This window comes from Mesocricetus auratus, unplaced genomic scaffold (genome assembly GCF_017639785.1).
Source record: "Mesocricetus auratus isolate SY011 unplaced genomic scaffold, BCM_Maur_2.0 Super-Scaffold_100676, whole genome shotgun sequence".
NCBI lineage: Eukaryota > Metazoa > Chordata > Mammalia > Rodentia > Cricetidae > Mesocricetus > Mesocricetus auratus.
In genome coordinates, this window is record NW_024429266.1 from 30525123 (window position 1) to 30541272 (window position 16150).

At 40.9% G+C, this 16150-nt stretch overlaps 2 protein-coding genes across 5 annotated transcripts in view; one reads left to right on the plus strand and one right to left on the minus strand.

Annotated features, from left to right (window-relative positions):
- The window catches only part of Ankrd45 (ankyrin repeat domain 45), a 30136-nt gene that overhangs the window by 8680 nt on the left and 5306 nt on the right, over positions 1-16150 (minus strand). For all 4 annotated transcript variants that reach the window (XR_005874073.1, XM_005071336.4, XM_013114391.3 and 1 more), the window contains exons 2-4: positions 15786-16125; positions 9868-10035; positions 1657-1751 (exon numbers count right to left, since the gene is read on the minus strand). Coding sequence is in view for 3 of the 4 variants with exons in the window: in XM_005071336.4 (XP_005071393.1) it covers positions 1657-1751; positions 9868-10035; positions 15786-16110 (588 nt within the window). In the remaining variant the exon portion in view is untranslated. The remainder of the gene's footprint in view (positions 1-1656; positions 1752-9867; positions 10036-15785; positions 16126-16150) is intronic.
- Tex50 (testis expressed 50) lies at positions 5353-10814 on the plus strand. Its single transcript, XM_013114269.2, has 3 exons — positions 5353-5808; positions 7929-8054; positions 10536-10814. The coding sequence occupies exons 1-3, from the start codon at positions 5485-5487 to the stop codon at positions 10635-10637; spliced, it is 552 nt and encodes a 183-aa protein (XP_012969723.2). The 5' UTR covers positions 5353-5484; the 3' UTR covers positions 10638-10814.

Consider the following 16150-nt stretch of genomic DNA (forward strand, 5'->3'; position numbering starts at 1 on the left):
TCTATAGGTACTGCACACACAGTGCACATATGTACATGCTGATAAACACTCATGCACATAAAATAAAAACAAATAAAGCTTTGGGGAAATAGTGGATGGTATGAGCTACAGGAAACTCAGTAAAAATGGAGGAGGAAGTTCAAAAAAAGTTCTGTCAAACTGCACACCCACACACATTCCTGGTGTCTGTTCAAAAACAGTTCTCACGCACGCCTCATACCTACAGACAGAATGTGTCAGCCAGAAAAATTAAAAGTAGGAAAGTGTTTCTTACAGTAAGATTTATAATAATGAATACAAATTAACAGCCTGTTGATGTGTACTTTCCAAAGTACTAAATAATAAGCCATAGATACAGAAGCTTGCAAAAGAGACAGATTCAAGGAAGTGTCCATAAGATACCCAGAGAGAAAAAACAAGTTAACAATAAGAGTAATCTATATAGTAAGATCCCACTTTTTTAGCAATAGGATTTTTACAAACCTCTATTATCTGTATTTATATAAATAAAGAGGAAGATACGATGCAAATCACACAAAATCACTATCAGAACTCCAGTGTAATAAAACTGGAAATGAGAAGGGAATTTTTTCTAATTAGTGGGGTGTGCATATTACATTTTCACTGAAATGTAAAGGCGTTTCTAGTCTCATCTGACAAAGCACTGTTCCTTCATGGTGAGACCCATGGGAGCTGCAGGTCCAACAACCCTAGTACCTGCTCTCACCGAACATTTTCTGTATTTTCTTTCACAAGAAATACTGTAAAGGTGTTTATGAAGATACAAGGGCAATGTGTGCCTTAGTGAGATTTGCTGATGCCCATTAAGCAAGGGCTAACTGGGATTTTCATCAAATAATGTCAAAATAAATTCTCATGGATCCTACACAGCAACACAGAGAGCAATTTAAACTCATTACATATGTCTTATATTTGGAACATATTTAGTGTTTTGGCACAGGGTCTTGTTATGTATCCCTGGCTGGCCTGGTTCTCAGAGTGCAGCCAGTCTTGCCTAGAACTCAAGGTAATCATCCTGCCTCAGCTTCCCAAATGTTGGAACACAGGCCACCACTATGCCCAGCTTATTGGGTACAACTTTTTTTTTCTTTTGGTTTCCTAGACAGAATTTCTCTGTAATGCTTTGGAGGTTGTCCTGGAACTCGGTCTGTAGACCATTATCAGAGATTTTATACATGTAATATATATATATTCATATGTACTAAAGTGTACCATGTATGTTTTATATAGAACTGAATATCAAAGGAGCACAGTATCTCAACAGAAGAGTAGAAAATTAACAGCTCCCAGTTCCTCCTCACCTCTCACTACCTGCCCCAGAGACAGTAGCATGATACATGCTTTAAATAGGTATCACTTTGGGGGTGCTTTCTAAAAACCTTTGCAAGTTTTAGTGGTTTTGCTTTTTTTTCCCAAATTTTCACTCAGTACAGCGTTCTAATATTCACCCATGTGGTCAGGTGCAATGTCTTGTACATCAATTTCACTTACTTTGTATCATCTAATCTCTTTTCAGATGTTTACTAGAGAAGGGAGAGGGGGAGGGAAAGAAAGGAGCTGGAGGAGGGCAGGGGAGCACAAGGAGAGCCGTCTACCTCTAGAACATCAGGACAGGTAATAATCACAACATGGTACCTTGTCTTCCTTGAGGAGTTTCCCTGGGCCCTTTTCTGGGTCAGTAATGATGAGAGAGGATTTTGTAATAAATTTTTTCAGAACCAGCCTTGCATCTGAAAGAATGGAACAAAACAAATAAAATAAGACCAAAAAACAAGGGCAAGTTGCTCTATTTGTGCAGTCCATCATGCAGCCAGAACTCAGTGAGGTTTGTGTAGAGGGTCCACTATCGCTGTCTTTGATGAATTCAAGAAAACAGCACTCAAGGACTCATCACTTCAGAATGCTCAGTGTGTCCCTAAAATTATGATAGGATTTTTGAAGACCCAAATAAATATAAAACGTGACACTGGGTCTCAAATTGACCATATCTTTCAAATGTTCATCCTGGAGAAGAGTGCAACAAGAGAAAAATATTTCCAGTAGGCAGATTGTCATTTGCTTCTCTTTTCTTGAGCTTACACACACACACACACACACACACACACATTCAAAAATCTCCTCTTTACAAAAAAATGCTTAAAATACTTTCATTTACTTTAATACCCATAGTCATCTCTCTCTCCTCTCTCTCTTCTCTCTCTCTCTCTCTCTCTCTCTCTCTCTCTTGCCCACGCGCCCACGCACACACACACACACATTCAAAAATCTCCTCTTTACAAAAAAAATGCTTAAAATACTTTCATTTACTTTAATACCCATAGTCATCTCTCTCTCTCTCTCTCTCTCTCTCTCTCTCTCTCTCTCTCTCTCTCTCTCTCTCTCTCTCTCTCTCTCTCTCTCTCTGCTCTCACGCGCCCACGCACACACACACACACACACACACACACACACTACAAGATCTGTTTAAAAGTATACTATACTGAGAGAAATGAAAGCCTTAAATAAATTGAAGAGCTTACCATATCCTTATACTGAATGCTAGAAATTGTAGGTTAGTCCCAAATTACGTTAGATGTGATAAAATTGTTTCCTGTTGCTGCTGTATCAATTATCCACAAATCGGGTGGGTTAAAACAGCTAGAATTCACTCTGAGAAAGCTGGGATTGGGGACAATAAACTATTTCTGGTGGAGAGGCAGGTAGAAAGCACTGGGTGGGGCAACTGTATATAGTCGCTTGGGCTGTGGGGCCTGGGTGTGCTCTTCTCTCATTATATAGGAGCTATTTCATTGTGACTTATTATGATCATGCAAGAAAGACAGAAAGGAGAGAAAATGTACGTCTTTTACTGCAATAATGTTTATGATTGCAAGTTAAATAAGGCATTTTTATCTATATAAAGTGAGCCTTGGCTTATGCAACCTCTGTAGTGAATACTGACAACTTCACTCACTATTGATAATAAACCTATTTTCTGACAAAAAAAACTGCTGGAATTCAACCTCTCTCAGTTCCAGAGGCAGAATTGCTGAGGCTAGTTATGCTGATCTGCAGGCTCTGAGCAGACACTAATCATCACCTTTTTTCAACTTCCACTGGCTGCCTTATTTCTTGGCTTATGGTCATTCGTCCATCTTCAAATACATCCTGCTTCAATCATCAAGTTACCTTCTCTTCTGTGTCAAATCTCCCTCTGTCCTAGTTTATAAAGATGCTGATTACATGTGGGTTCAAACTGTGCAATCTTCCCACTCAAGGACTCCAAGGATCTGCAACATCTCTTTTGCTAAATGATGTAACAGTCACATGTTTCGGGGATCTGAATCTAAATGCTTGTTAGCCATTATCCAGCCCACAACAGCCTTCTCTCTCATCCACTCACAAATCACATGCATCTCAGGCAAAATACATCTACCCCATCCTAATATCCCCAAAAGCTATGACCAAATTAGCTAAAACCCAAATTCTCATCTAAATAATCACTGCTCAGAAGTCTCAAACCTCAAACTCTCAAACATGTGCACAAGGTCTAGGTGACACTGTATGTGATCTGTCCTAGGCCAAAATTCCTCTCTATCTGTAGACCTGATGAGCTAGAAACTATCTTCTTCCAAATTCTAATGGTGGCACAAGCACAGAACATAGGCATAGACACTACCATTCAAAATAATTCAAATTACAGCATATAAATTCCACTAGGTTTCAGACCTAAGGGTATCTCTCTACCCTGTGGACCTGTTTCTTTACCCCCTGGGCCCAAGGATTCACTCACTGAATCATCTTTTCCTTTTCATGAGTTATATCATATAACCTGACCTGGTAGTTCAAAGATATAATTCCAACACTTAAGAGGCTGAGTTGGGCAGTGGTGGCACATGCTTTTAATCTCAGCACTCAGGAGGCAGAGGCAGGTGGATCTCTGTGAGTTCGAGACCAACCCGGTGTACAAAACTACACAGAGAGACAGAGGGGGAGGAGGGAGGGAAGGAGGGAGAGGGAGGAAGAGAGACTGGAAGATCTGTGAGTTACATAGGGTTCCAGGACAGCCTGGACTTCATAGTGAGACCCTGGCTCAGGAGGAGACAGAATGAAAAATGTGTCCTAGCTTTATTAATCTGTTCGGGTCTACAAAATTTTGGTAGACCCGTAGTACTTGGTTTGTTTTTTGTCTTCTCTCTATTCCTTTATTTAAAAATGGTGTTTCTATCAACGTAACATTCTCAAAATCCTTGTGAGACTCCCTACGTAACACAGAGATTCATCTAGTCAGAAAGAGACTCCTCCTGATCTTTTGTAGATAATTTAATGCCCATACTGACTTCTGCAGAGATGGCTAGAGAATGCATGATACATAATCCCCAATAATTCAGCAGCAAAAAGCTGCCATCCATATTGATGTATTTTCCTCCAGAGCCTACTCTCTTGACAGGGACTCTCTTAATACTTAGCACCTATGCTATTAATAGAATTTCTGTCACTGTAATAAAATGACTGAAATAAGAAACTTATAAAGAGATAAGGTTTACTTTGGCTCAAGTGTCAGGTTTCAGTCTCTGGGTAGTTAGTCCTATTGCTTTGGGCCTATGGCACGGTAGCATTATAACAGGGAGGGCATGAGAACAAAGATCTGGTGATCAAAAACTAATGCAAAGGACAGGAAGGGGCTGAGATCCCCCCAGTCCCTTCAAGGGCCCCTCTCCAGTCATCAGACCTTCCACTAGGTCCCACCTCTCAAAGTTTCCAGTGACTCCCAATAGCACCAAACTGAGGAGAATACCTGTGGGCGCGGGGCTTTGGGGGAGCACATTTCAAACCACAGCAGCTTGTCCTGTGATGTGCATTGCTGCATTCCCACACTGCCAAGCTCTGCTCCCTTTTACTTGACAGTTCTTCCAGTAGTTTCATCCCATTCCTTTCTCATTTTATGACAGACAGCAAGAAAGAGACCAACCATGCCTTCAATGTTTTGTGTGGGAATCTCTTTAGCTAAACATCCTAGCTCTCCCTCTCACAGCCTGCTTCTCAATAGGACAGCAGAATCCAAAGCAGGCAATCTTTCTGCTGCTCCACAGCAAGACTTCACTACCTTTGGGGTTTTTTGTCTGTTTGTCTGTTTTCATGAGGCCTTATTATTACGATTGCATGCCTATTGCTAAATACATTCCCTGGCCAAAAATATTAGCTGATTGCTCACTTTCAAGAAACCTGGGGTGATTCGCTGGGTGCAGTATTTCATCTCAGTGCATTTTAAATGATGTCACTGAACTTACTACCCTGAGTCACTATGACTGACGATGTAACAATGATCATCCCTGTGCATTTTGCTAGGTGTGCTGGGCTGCCTAACAGGATTATCTAACAGGCCTTGACAGAAGCACCACGTTAACTAGTGCTTGGGGCATTTTCTGCCCTGTCTGACCAATTTTTTTAGCTTAAGATTTTCTTCTCAGTTAAGACTAAAAGATGTCTAACCCAAGACTATCTGTGCTTTCCCCCCTGCTGTTCTTCTGTTTCTTCAGGGAGACCTCCTGCATTTGTGATGGGACAACCTGGACAAAGGTCGGATGGGAGATCTTTCCAGAGGAAGTGCACTACCTGAAAGTTAAGGCTCCCCCATCCCACTGTCTACCTTACCCTCTGGACAAATTCTGCTGCAACTTTGCTAACTTGGACCTCATCCAGGGTTCCCTACGCCTCATGTACATCCTAGTGCAAGCTCTCTTCTTAATCCTGTTTGTCTTATCTGTGCATTACCTATGGATGAAATGGACCAGACACCAAAAAAAGGTGAATTTGTGATGCAAATAGGAGGAGTGGTAGGATCTCAGAGAGAGCACAGAGCAAGGTTGCCCAGTTCTGTGAGTTCCCCTCCCCTGCTCCCCCCCCCACTTCCACTCTTAAGAGTTCCACAGAGGCATATTTAATCAGAAAGTCCTTAAATCATCTCCTCCAACTCCTACTTTCAAGTTGCAAAACACACCAAAATGTTGAGATGTGGTAGGTGGGGTTATAGGAAGTGAGGTCACCTGTCTGTCCTTCGGTAAGTCGTGCTCTTTCTCAGCCCCCTCATAAAATGATATGAAATAAGGGGGTCTTTTGGAGAATCTGAGAGTCTATCAAAGAAAGCTCACTACAAAAGTTGGCATGAGCTTCCCAAGGGGCTGTAAATTAACTAATTTCTAAATGTTAGAACTTAGTGGGAAATGGTGCTCCGTTCCCAATTTTGCCAATAGATGGCACTATCATTCGAGACAAGAACGCTGCTAAATGTGTGCACACATGCCTCTTTGACCTTCAAAGTGACCTAAATACATGTTTTCTTGTTTTTCAAATATTACTGTATTAGACAGTGATCTTGCTTAGTAAGGGGAAATATTTTTCTTGTTTGTTTGGTTCTGGGAATTAAACCTAGGGCCTCCTACATCCTAGGCAAGCTCTATACAGCTCACTGAGCTGTGTCCCCAATCCCTAACAACAATCTTAAAGGCTCATTTGATGCCCCAGGTACTGGTGAGTGCTTTTATTCAAGTCAACCTGCCAGGAACCACGCACTTAAAGACAACTAGCTCCCCTTCCCCCGAAATTGTAAATTGTCTATAGCTCCTCATTTAGGGGTGAGGGATTATGAGCCCCTTCCCACTCCACTGCTAAAATGTGAATTGACTTGATCTTGTGCAAGTCTTATGCAGGCAATCACAAGTGCTGTAAAGTTCATCAATGCAGAATTCCTGTCATGATCAGAAGACATTTTGCTCTGGTCCTCTCTGGCCTCTGGCTCCTTCAAACTTTCTGCCCCTCTCTTCCATGATGCCTGAGGGAAGGGCATGTTGATATAGATGTCACATTTATGTATTGGCATGGCACAGTCATTTATTCTCTGTACTCAGACCAGTTATCAGTTTCGGCATGAACTATCATCCCCTGCACAAAGAAAGAGAGTTGCACTAATCTACATGTAGGAGACCCAAATTTAGAGTGCAGTTTGGTACTATGCCCATTTAGCAAAATATTTGTAGGTTTACCAATGGGACCTGTGAGCTCTGCACTCATGGGTTCTTAGCCAGATATGCAGTATCAGACAAGTGTTTCCTCCTGTGGAGCAGGTGTTAAATCCAATCAGAAAGCTTGGTTACGGTGCTGGAGAGATGGCTCAGAGGTTAAGAGCACTGACTGCTCTTCCAGAGGTCCTGAGTTCAATTCCCAGCAACAACATGGTGGCTCACAACCATCTATAATTCAATCTGGTGCCCTCTTCTGGCCTGCAGGCAGAACACTGCATGTGATGAATAAATAAATCTTAAAAAAAAAAGAAAGAAAGAAAGCTTGGTTACCCCTATGATATGGGTGCCACTATTGCATCCATGAACACATCTTGCCATGCCAGTCATTACTGAAGTTCACAGGGTTGACAGCTGGGTAAGTCGGGCACCATGTCTAGCACCTTCCAATACTGTGGGAATTAGTCAGCCGGGAGGAAGCCATCAGGTTAGAACTGACTCAATTGCTCCATGTCCTGAAGGAAAACATCCTAATTTCTCTTGGCAAAATGATCTCACCCTAGAAAACACTAACCAATGTTTGCTGGAGGTGACAATGATCAATCTAGTCTTGCTTTGCACATTAAAGAAGAGCATCGTTTCTATAGTAACCTTTTTTTTTTTTTTTTTTTGGTTTTACGAGACAGCGTTTCTCTGTATTGTTTCAGAGCTATCGGTCCAGCCCAGCCTCGAACTCACAGAGATCCACCTGCCTCTGCCTCCCCAGTGCTGGGATTAAAGGCGTGCACCACCACGGCCCGGCCAGTAACCTATGTTCTATATGAACATCTTAGCAGTGTTTAAGTTTGTTTATCCAGAATATAAGTTTACTTTGAAATAAGACAAAGATCATTTGTTTTGCTCTTTCAGCTGAAAAAGCAAGCCTCTTTAGAGAAACACAGCAGTGACCTAGAGAGCCCATCCATCTACGACATTGAACAAATACTCTGCAGACTACTGGCCACAACATCCATGATGACCAAGTTCCTGAAGCAGGTGTCCCAACATTCTTCCTTTAAGAAATTTAAGCAACAACGTAAACTAAAGAGGAGGAAGATTAAAAGAGGAGAGGAGCCAAAGGGTACAAAATCTAAGCACATGCAAATGTAGTTCAGTCAAGTGCAGAAGAAATCGATTTCCAGAACTGTCTGAGGAGGAAAGATTTCTTTGGGAGCTGGTGTAGGGTTCCTTTTTTTCTTTCCACAACCTATAGTGGAAATTTTTCAGACAAGTCTGGCTTTCCACTCGAATGAAAAGGAATCCACAGTTACTAATGTGGCTCCCAGAATAAAAAGAAAACACCTTAACCTGTCACATAAGGGTACAATCTGGTGGTAATTATAGCAGCAGCACTTTTTTTTCAGACTGACAATTTTTTTAAACATGACAGGTAGTTTCTATGTGCTTTACACTGTATCATTTAGCTTTCACAAGTCTCAAGAGGAAGGATCCATTATTGGCCCCTCTCTCCAGAAAAGGATACTTGGATATAAAGAACTGGAGTACTCTGCTCACACTCACATAGGATTCAAACCCAAGCATCCTCTAGGGACCATGTGCTCCCCCCTTCCACATACACTCTTGATTGCCTATGGAAGCTATGACATAGGCTCCAGTAAGATAATCTTGTCACTTTCATCCCCAGATCTAACATTCCATTTATGTGCTTAGTTGTGCTACTATGTTTTCAAGTCCCATTCATTTGGCAAGGCCCAGGTGAACCCCAACAAGCTGACTTCCTGTCCTCTATCTCAGGGCCTGGACTGCCTTTCCTGTCAATTTTTACCCTTAACCTTTCTTTTTATATTTGTATCTTTCTGATACTGTTAAATAATTGCCAAATGATTTCTAGATAATTGTTCCTCTGAAAACAAAACGTCCAGATGGCAGAAACAAGCTATACCTACAACAATATTAGAATATTCAGTAGTAGGAATTCCATAAAAGTTTGCTCAGCACAGATAACCATACAAAATTGTTTGAAGTTTGTAAGCCCACACAGGAAGTTACACAGATGTATCTTTTTCAAGCTATATTTTACAGATATTGAGAATTATAGAGGAAAATGTGAGCAAAATTCAAGGTAGCACATACATTTTTGGACTCTGTTGAAATAGAATATGCATAGAAGACATAAAAAATTTAAGTGTACATTTCAATGAAATTCCATAAATAAAATATTCATATAACCAGAGGCCAAACTTAGAATAACTGGTCTCAGAAGTTCTTCCATGCAATAGGGTAATTGTGATTTGAGTTACTAACACCATAGGTTAACTTTTCCTAGGAATTTTTTTAAATTATCAATAATAATTTTTCTCTCTGGGGTCAAATATATTACTTAAATATGCTAATATTTGAAACATTTAAGTAATAGTGTGCTTTGCCTGGGTCTTTCAGAAAACAACCTTGAACATAACTGCATATATCGTCCCGTGGAAATTTATTACTTAAATTGTTAGAAGTTGGTAAATCAACACACACACAAAGTCTCTCAGAAACAACCTTGAACATATATTGTATGTATAATCTCATGGAAATGTATTGCTTAAATTGTTAGAAGTTGGTAAACCAATAAGAGAGAGAGAGAGAGAGAGAGAGAGAGAGAGAGAGAGAGAGAGAGAGAGAGAGAGAGAGTTATAATTAAGAGCAATGCTTTATGGTCAATAGCAAAGTGAAAGAGAAAAGAAAAAATGAAGGCAATCTTCATAGATTGACAACAGAAAATACAGCATCTAGCTGGAAGGCAGAAATGTCAATCATCTCATTCTATGGCCTCAATCATCTTAGCATCACTTGTGCTCCTTACCTGCCCAGTCCAGAAACTGAACACACTCAGTCTGAGAATAGCGAGCAGCAACATCTCGAGCTTTCTCTCCCCGGAAGTTCAAAGCCTCTATATCAACATCCAGTTCCACCAGGGCCTTCAAAGTTTCCAGACGGCCCCAAGCTGCAGCGCAGTGTAAGAGCGTGTACCCTATTAGAGTGAAGATGGTCAGGTCAAACAGACTTTGGAGGGCTTGACAGGAGTCTAACTTACGATGGTAGAAAAGGCATGCACATTCTGCAGAAAGCACACTTGAAACTTCGATGTTCAGTCTTTTCCAAGGCTAGTGATATGTGTTCCAATACTCTGATACACTGACACTACAAGCTTCCAGGGCAGTCATGTGATCACAGGATAAACAGCTTCCAGGCATGTTCTCTGCTTTACAATGTTGCTATAGCATGATGATCAGGCTAGCTATGTTAAACGCATGTTACTGCTTACTGTACTTTATAATGGGTTTATGGAGGCATGACTTCATCACAAGTCAAGGTACATCTTCATGTTATTCCAGACTATTTTATATAACAGATCATAAACATAATCAAGTACCAATTATTACGAGCCAGGCACTGAGTGTTCTGCATAGTAAATTCATTGAATTTTAGAGACCCTATAGCATCAGAATTATTATAATCCTCATCTTACAGACAAGGAAACTAAAAGTCAGAGATGCTCAGAAACTTGGCTCAAGAAACGCAACCAGTAAGATGATGGATGCAAGATACCAACGCTGGCAGCCTGACTCCTGAGCTCCTCCGCAACGGAAAGACGGCAACCTCTCTAGCAGTCGTCCATTTGGGAACTACCAGCCTATATGACTTTAAGGAAGTTTCGTCGTACTCTGACTACCCTAGCTTTACTGTTAATCTAAACCACTACCACTGTGTATGCTTTCGTTTACAAATTAAATTACAAATTGAATTAAAGCTGAAAGTATGACTTGCCAAATTACAAAAAGCAGTTTCTTGGGCTTGCTGAGGTGCGGCAGTGAAGATGGAAACACGGGTGCACCCTCAAGAGTTTTCCCCACTGATTTGTATAAAAATCAAAGATCATGATCGTTGTTCTATTGTTTTGAGAGGCCTCGGTTAAGCCGGGGAGCCAGGGTTAAGGACACAGCTTTGTGACATAGCTCTTGTCTAACATGCCCAAGGTCCCAGGTTCTAGAAAGCAATTAGAAATTATCTCAGTTGGGGTTCCAACACCAAAGTTTATTATCAGGCTTCCCTAGAAGACCTCAGGAGTTGAGGGCTCAAGGTGTGCCCTTTGAAAGTCCCACACTATGCACAACCAGAAAGTCCCTCACACAGGGAACATGTACACCGGTGGGTGACCTGGGCTTCCATTTGACCCATATCCAGTGACTACCTGGCCATCCCTTGTCTTAAGAACCCAACCTTTCCAGCTAGAGCTGTTACACAAAGAACCCTGTCTTGGAAAAAGAAAAAAGAAAAAAAGAGCCCAACCTCTGGCTTTAGGTAGCCTCTGGTTTGTCAGAAGTTGCAGATTCAAAAAACCAGTACATTATCAGGCAAGGAAAACACTTTCACTTTCAGATCCTGGCTAAGGGAAAGTGTGAGTCAGTTCTTTATTCACAGGTCACTCAATGTAAAAAGTGTGGCAACTGGTGACATATATAAGGGGATCAACTGTAACTTTAAATTTGTGACAAATTCCAGAATGTCTCATTTAAAGCACACACACACACACACACACACACACACACACACACACACACACACACACACATGCACACATGCATGCACACTGCTGGCAGAGGAGATGTTGCTAAGCTCTTATCTCTGGCCACAAGCCTGAGTCATTTGGATGTGGTATATACCTGGTACCCAGGGTGACTGAGTCATGCTTCTGGTATGAGAAATTTCAAAAGAGAAGCTAAGTTGACAAAAATTATAACAATTCACTACACTTATCCCTAAGAATAGACTTAATGACTCCCTTAAATAACCAAAGAGGCAAAAAGATCTGAACAAGAATTAATGTGTGGAAACTATTATACACCAGGACTCTGTATGTCCTTCATTTAATCACTGCAACAGCCCTGAGGGAAGGTATTAGCCTCATCATAATATATAATGGGAAGTAAAGGTCGACAAGTGGAAACTTCCCAAAACCATACTGTAGTACAGAGCCAAAGTAAGATTAAAACCTCGGTATGTGTTCATATTGAGTTTATAAAGAAAAGAAACACCCACGTGCTACCCTCTGGATGAGATGGGAAAAAAGAAGATACAATAGTGACTCTACTTCCTCCAAAAATCTCTTGGTTCCCTATTCACCAGAGTGTCACAAACCTAGGCTTACCTGAGACCAACTTGTAAACCACCATGACCAGAAGGGAAAATAAAATGTTAATAACAAGTCCAAAGTAATCTTGTCTATACAGTAAGTTTCAAAATAGACAAAACTGCATGGTGAGACATTGTCTCAAACAAAAAAAAAGAAAAAGAAAAATCTACTTTGTGTGGTGGCACATGCCTTTAGTCCCAGCACTTGGGAGACAGAGACAGATATCTGTGAGGACGACCAGAGCTATATAGTGAGCTCTTTAAAAAAAGATCCAAAGTGAATTTCTTTCAGCTCTGCCCAAAATTGGAACTCTTTGGCATCCCTCAATTTTTAACATCACAATAAGCAAAATATTTAAGAACTCTAAGAGCCAAGAGCCTGGCTCGAATATTGTGTGTTGTCTTTATTCTTGACAATCTTAATCTGTTACAAAATATCACTGTCTGGGTAAATTAAAACAGAATTTATCTCTCACAGTGTGGAGGTGTGAGAAGTCCCAGGGCAGAGCATTGGTGTGGACCTTGCTGAGTCCTCACACCGTGGAAAGAAGAATGATGCTCTCCCAGCCCTTTGGTACAGTGCCATTAGTCCACTGTCCACCGTAAGAGATCCTCGTGACCTAAACGCTTCTCACAAGGACTGACTTCCCGACATTCTCACATCGGTTTTCATTTCCAACACACTAATTTTGTAGGGGACACACTCAGACCACAGACTACAAAGTGAGAGTCAAGGTATATCCAGATACCACCCTTGTTATTCCTGCCTTCAGCCTGAAATGGAAGTCTTCCCATTAGCTGAATGGTCCAGAGTCCCTGATTCACTCGGAGAAAAGACACTCTCTATAGACAAGGCACTGCTAGTATGACCAAGAAGCCAGTCTACATGGGAGACAGTCTGGATCATGTACTGCTTTTCACAAAGCTGAAATACTAATTCAAGGTGTCATCTACTCATTAAATTCACTGTGACACTGAAAATTAGAGGTGAAAGGGGATGTGTATTTTAATATAATCAGTTTAAAATAAACCTATTTTAAACAAGCTTTTACCAAAGAATTTTCAACCTCAACATGTTTTTTAATTCTTTGCTAGGAATAGTCTATTTTGTAACACCAGCACCATTCCAAAAGAAGAAAATCCTCTAAATATTATTTCAGGCCTGGCATTTATGAAAGTGCTTGCTTCCTAACTCAGACTGACAACTTGAGTTCGATCCACAGAATTCACATAGTAGAACAAATTCCTATAAGTAGTCCTCTGGACCTCCACACATGCCACCATAGCACACACATGGGTGTGCACACCCACACAATCACATGCACACATACATGCACAAACACACACATGCATGCACATGCCTGCACATACATGTAAAATAGTTTTTAAAATTAAGAATCCAGAAAACATCCAAAATTATCAAGAAAAACACCTCACTGACTTGCTGACAGATCAGTCTGGTAGAGGCACTTTCTCAATTGAAGTTCCTCCTTCCCAGATGATCCCAGTTTGTGTCAAGTTCATGAAAAACTAACCAACACAGGAGTTCACAGTGAGCCAAAAGGTCAGACAAGAAGGAAGGCAAGCTCCCCATCTACAATGGCTTTGTTCTGTGAACCTCACAAGGACCAGTGCATTCAGACCTCATCCTCATCCTGACCTAGCACTGGGGGCTGGCGTTTCTCTCAACTATGTATAAGGAAACAGAAACACAAAAGGCTGCTTCTAATTATAGAGTGTGCCAATGATAGGTTCAACTCTAAGAACTGAAATGATGAAAGGCAAGAATGGAGAAAGAAATCATTTCTACAACTAAAAAGACAATGACTGATGTGAAAAATAAAATGAAGTGGTGACTGGAGAGATGGTTCACAGGCTAAGAGCTGGTACAGCTCTTGCAGAGGACCTTAGTTTCATTTCCAATGTCCAGGTCAGGAAGCAGCTCATAACTGCTTGTAACTCCAACTCCAGAGGATCTAGTGCCCTCTTCTGACCTGCACAGGCAACTACACTTATGTGCACATGATACACACAGACACACACACACAAAGACACACACAAACAGACACACACACATAGTAAACAATAAAAACAACCTTTCTAAAAGGAGAAAATATAAAACTTAGCAATAGGATGACTATCTTAGGGCTACTATTGCTGTGATGAAACACCCTGACCAAAGCAACTTGAGGAGGAAAGGGTTTATTTGACTTACATTTCCATATCATTGTTCATCACTGAAAGAAGTCAGAACAGGAACTCAAACAGGGCAGGATCCTAGAGGCAGGAACTGATGCAGAGGCCATGGAGTGCTTCTTACTGGCTTGTTCCTCATGGCTTGCTCAACCTGCTGTCTTATAGAACTCAGGCCCACCAGCCCAGGGATGACACCACAATGGGCTGTGCCCTGCCCCATTGATCACTAATTAAGATAATGCCTTACAGGTTTGCCTATAACCTAATCTTATGGAATCATTTTCTTAACTGAGGCTCCCTCCTCTCGGATGACTTTAGCTTGTAGCAAGTTGACATAAAACTATCCAACACATAGACACACAGAAAAAAAATTGAACCTCAGTACTATACAAATCTTCAAAGACACTATAACAGAAAAGAACAAAGGATATGCAAAACAAACAGAAAACAACTAACAAAATGACAAGAGTAGATAGTTACATACTGATAATAACCTTTAATGAAAATGGCTCATAGTCCCTAATTTAAAAATACAGATAAAAAGGCAGGAAAAAGAAAAAACAACACCCATCTGTATGCTGCCTATAACAAACTCACCCTAACTGATAATAAGACATAGAGCCTAGACAGTAAAAGATAGAAAAGAGATATCCCTACAAATAGAAAACCATACCAAGCAAAATAGCAATATTTATCAGATAAAAACCCAGGATTTTAGTAGTCAACTTAGAAAATAAGATTTATTTGAGCTCAATTTTGGAGGTTCTTCTAGTTTGCAATGGGGGGCTGGCAAGATGGGTCAGCAGGTAAAGGTGCTTGCGACACAATCCTGATGACCTGAGTTCAATCCCCAGAACCCACAGAAAGGTGAAAAGAGAGAACCAACTCCACAGCTTTGTGCTGACTCCAATAGGTACACTGTACATACTGAAAGCACATGCTACCAACTGAGCTACTGCCAAAACCCTGACTGTTTTATCTTTTAGGGTGGGGCATTACACTAGTTTTTTTTTAACTGCATAACCAATCTTTCATTCATGGCATAAACACAACTGGTCAATAAATTTGGGCTTAAGAAAAATGAGTTTAAACTGGGTGGTGATGGAGCACACCTTTAATCCCAGCACTTGGGAGGCAGAGGCAGGCAGATCTCTCGAATTCAAAGACAGCCTGTTCTAGAGTGAGTTCTAGGACAGCCAGGACTGTTACTCAGAGAAACCCTGTCTCAAAAACACACAACAACAAAATAATTGTTTGTTTTAATTAAAAAATTAAAATTTTTGAAATAGTTATGTAACATATAAAGCAGGCACACCACACTTATCCGATCACAGAGACTGTGAAAAGCATCCTTAGGTGGTCACAAATGATAACTGATGAAAGATGAAATACCTCTGGTGGTTTTTTCGTTCAGATTCACCCCATACTTTGCCAAGGCTCTAATTACATCACTTTTCCCAGCCATGCAAGCTGCATACAACAGGTTTCTCCCAACAATGTCTTCTTCCAGAAGCAACTGCATAGCATGCTCATGGTGGGGATGTTCGGGATCCTCAAAAATCTTCTGCAAACCTTCTACATCCCCTGTGAGAGCCGGCTGTAAGAGGGGGTTCTCTGATCCTATTTCCTCTGCTTCTTGGGATTCTTCATATTCTTGCTGGGAAGAAAATACTGACTTTTCTGAACCCTCTGATTCTAGAATTCCTTCTGGCTCCATTCACTCCAAAAGTATCTAGCAACAAAGGAAAATAATAGGT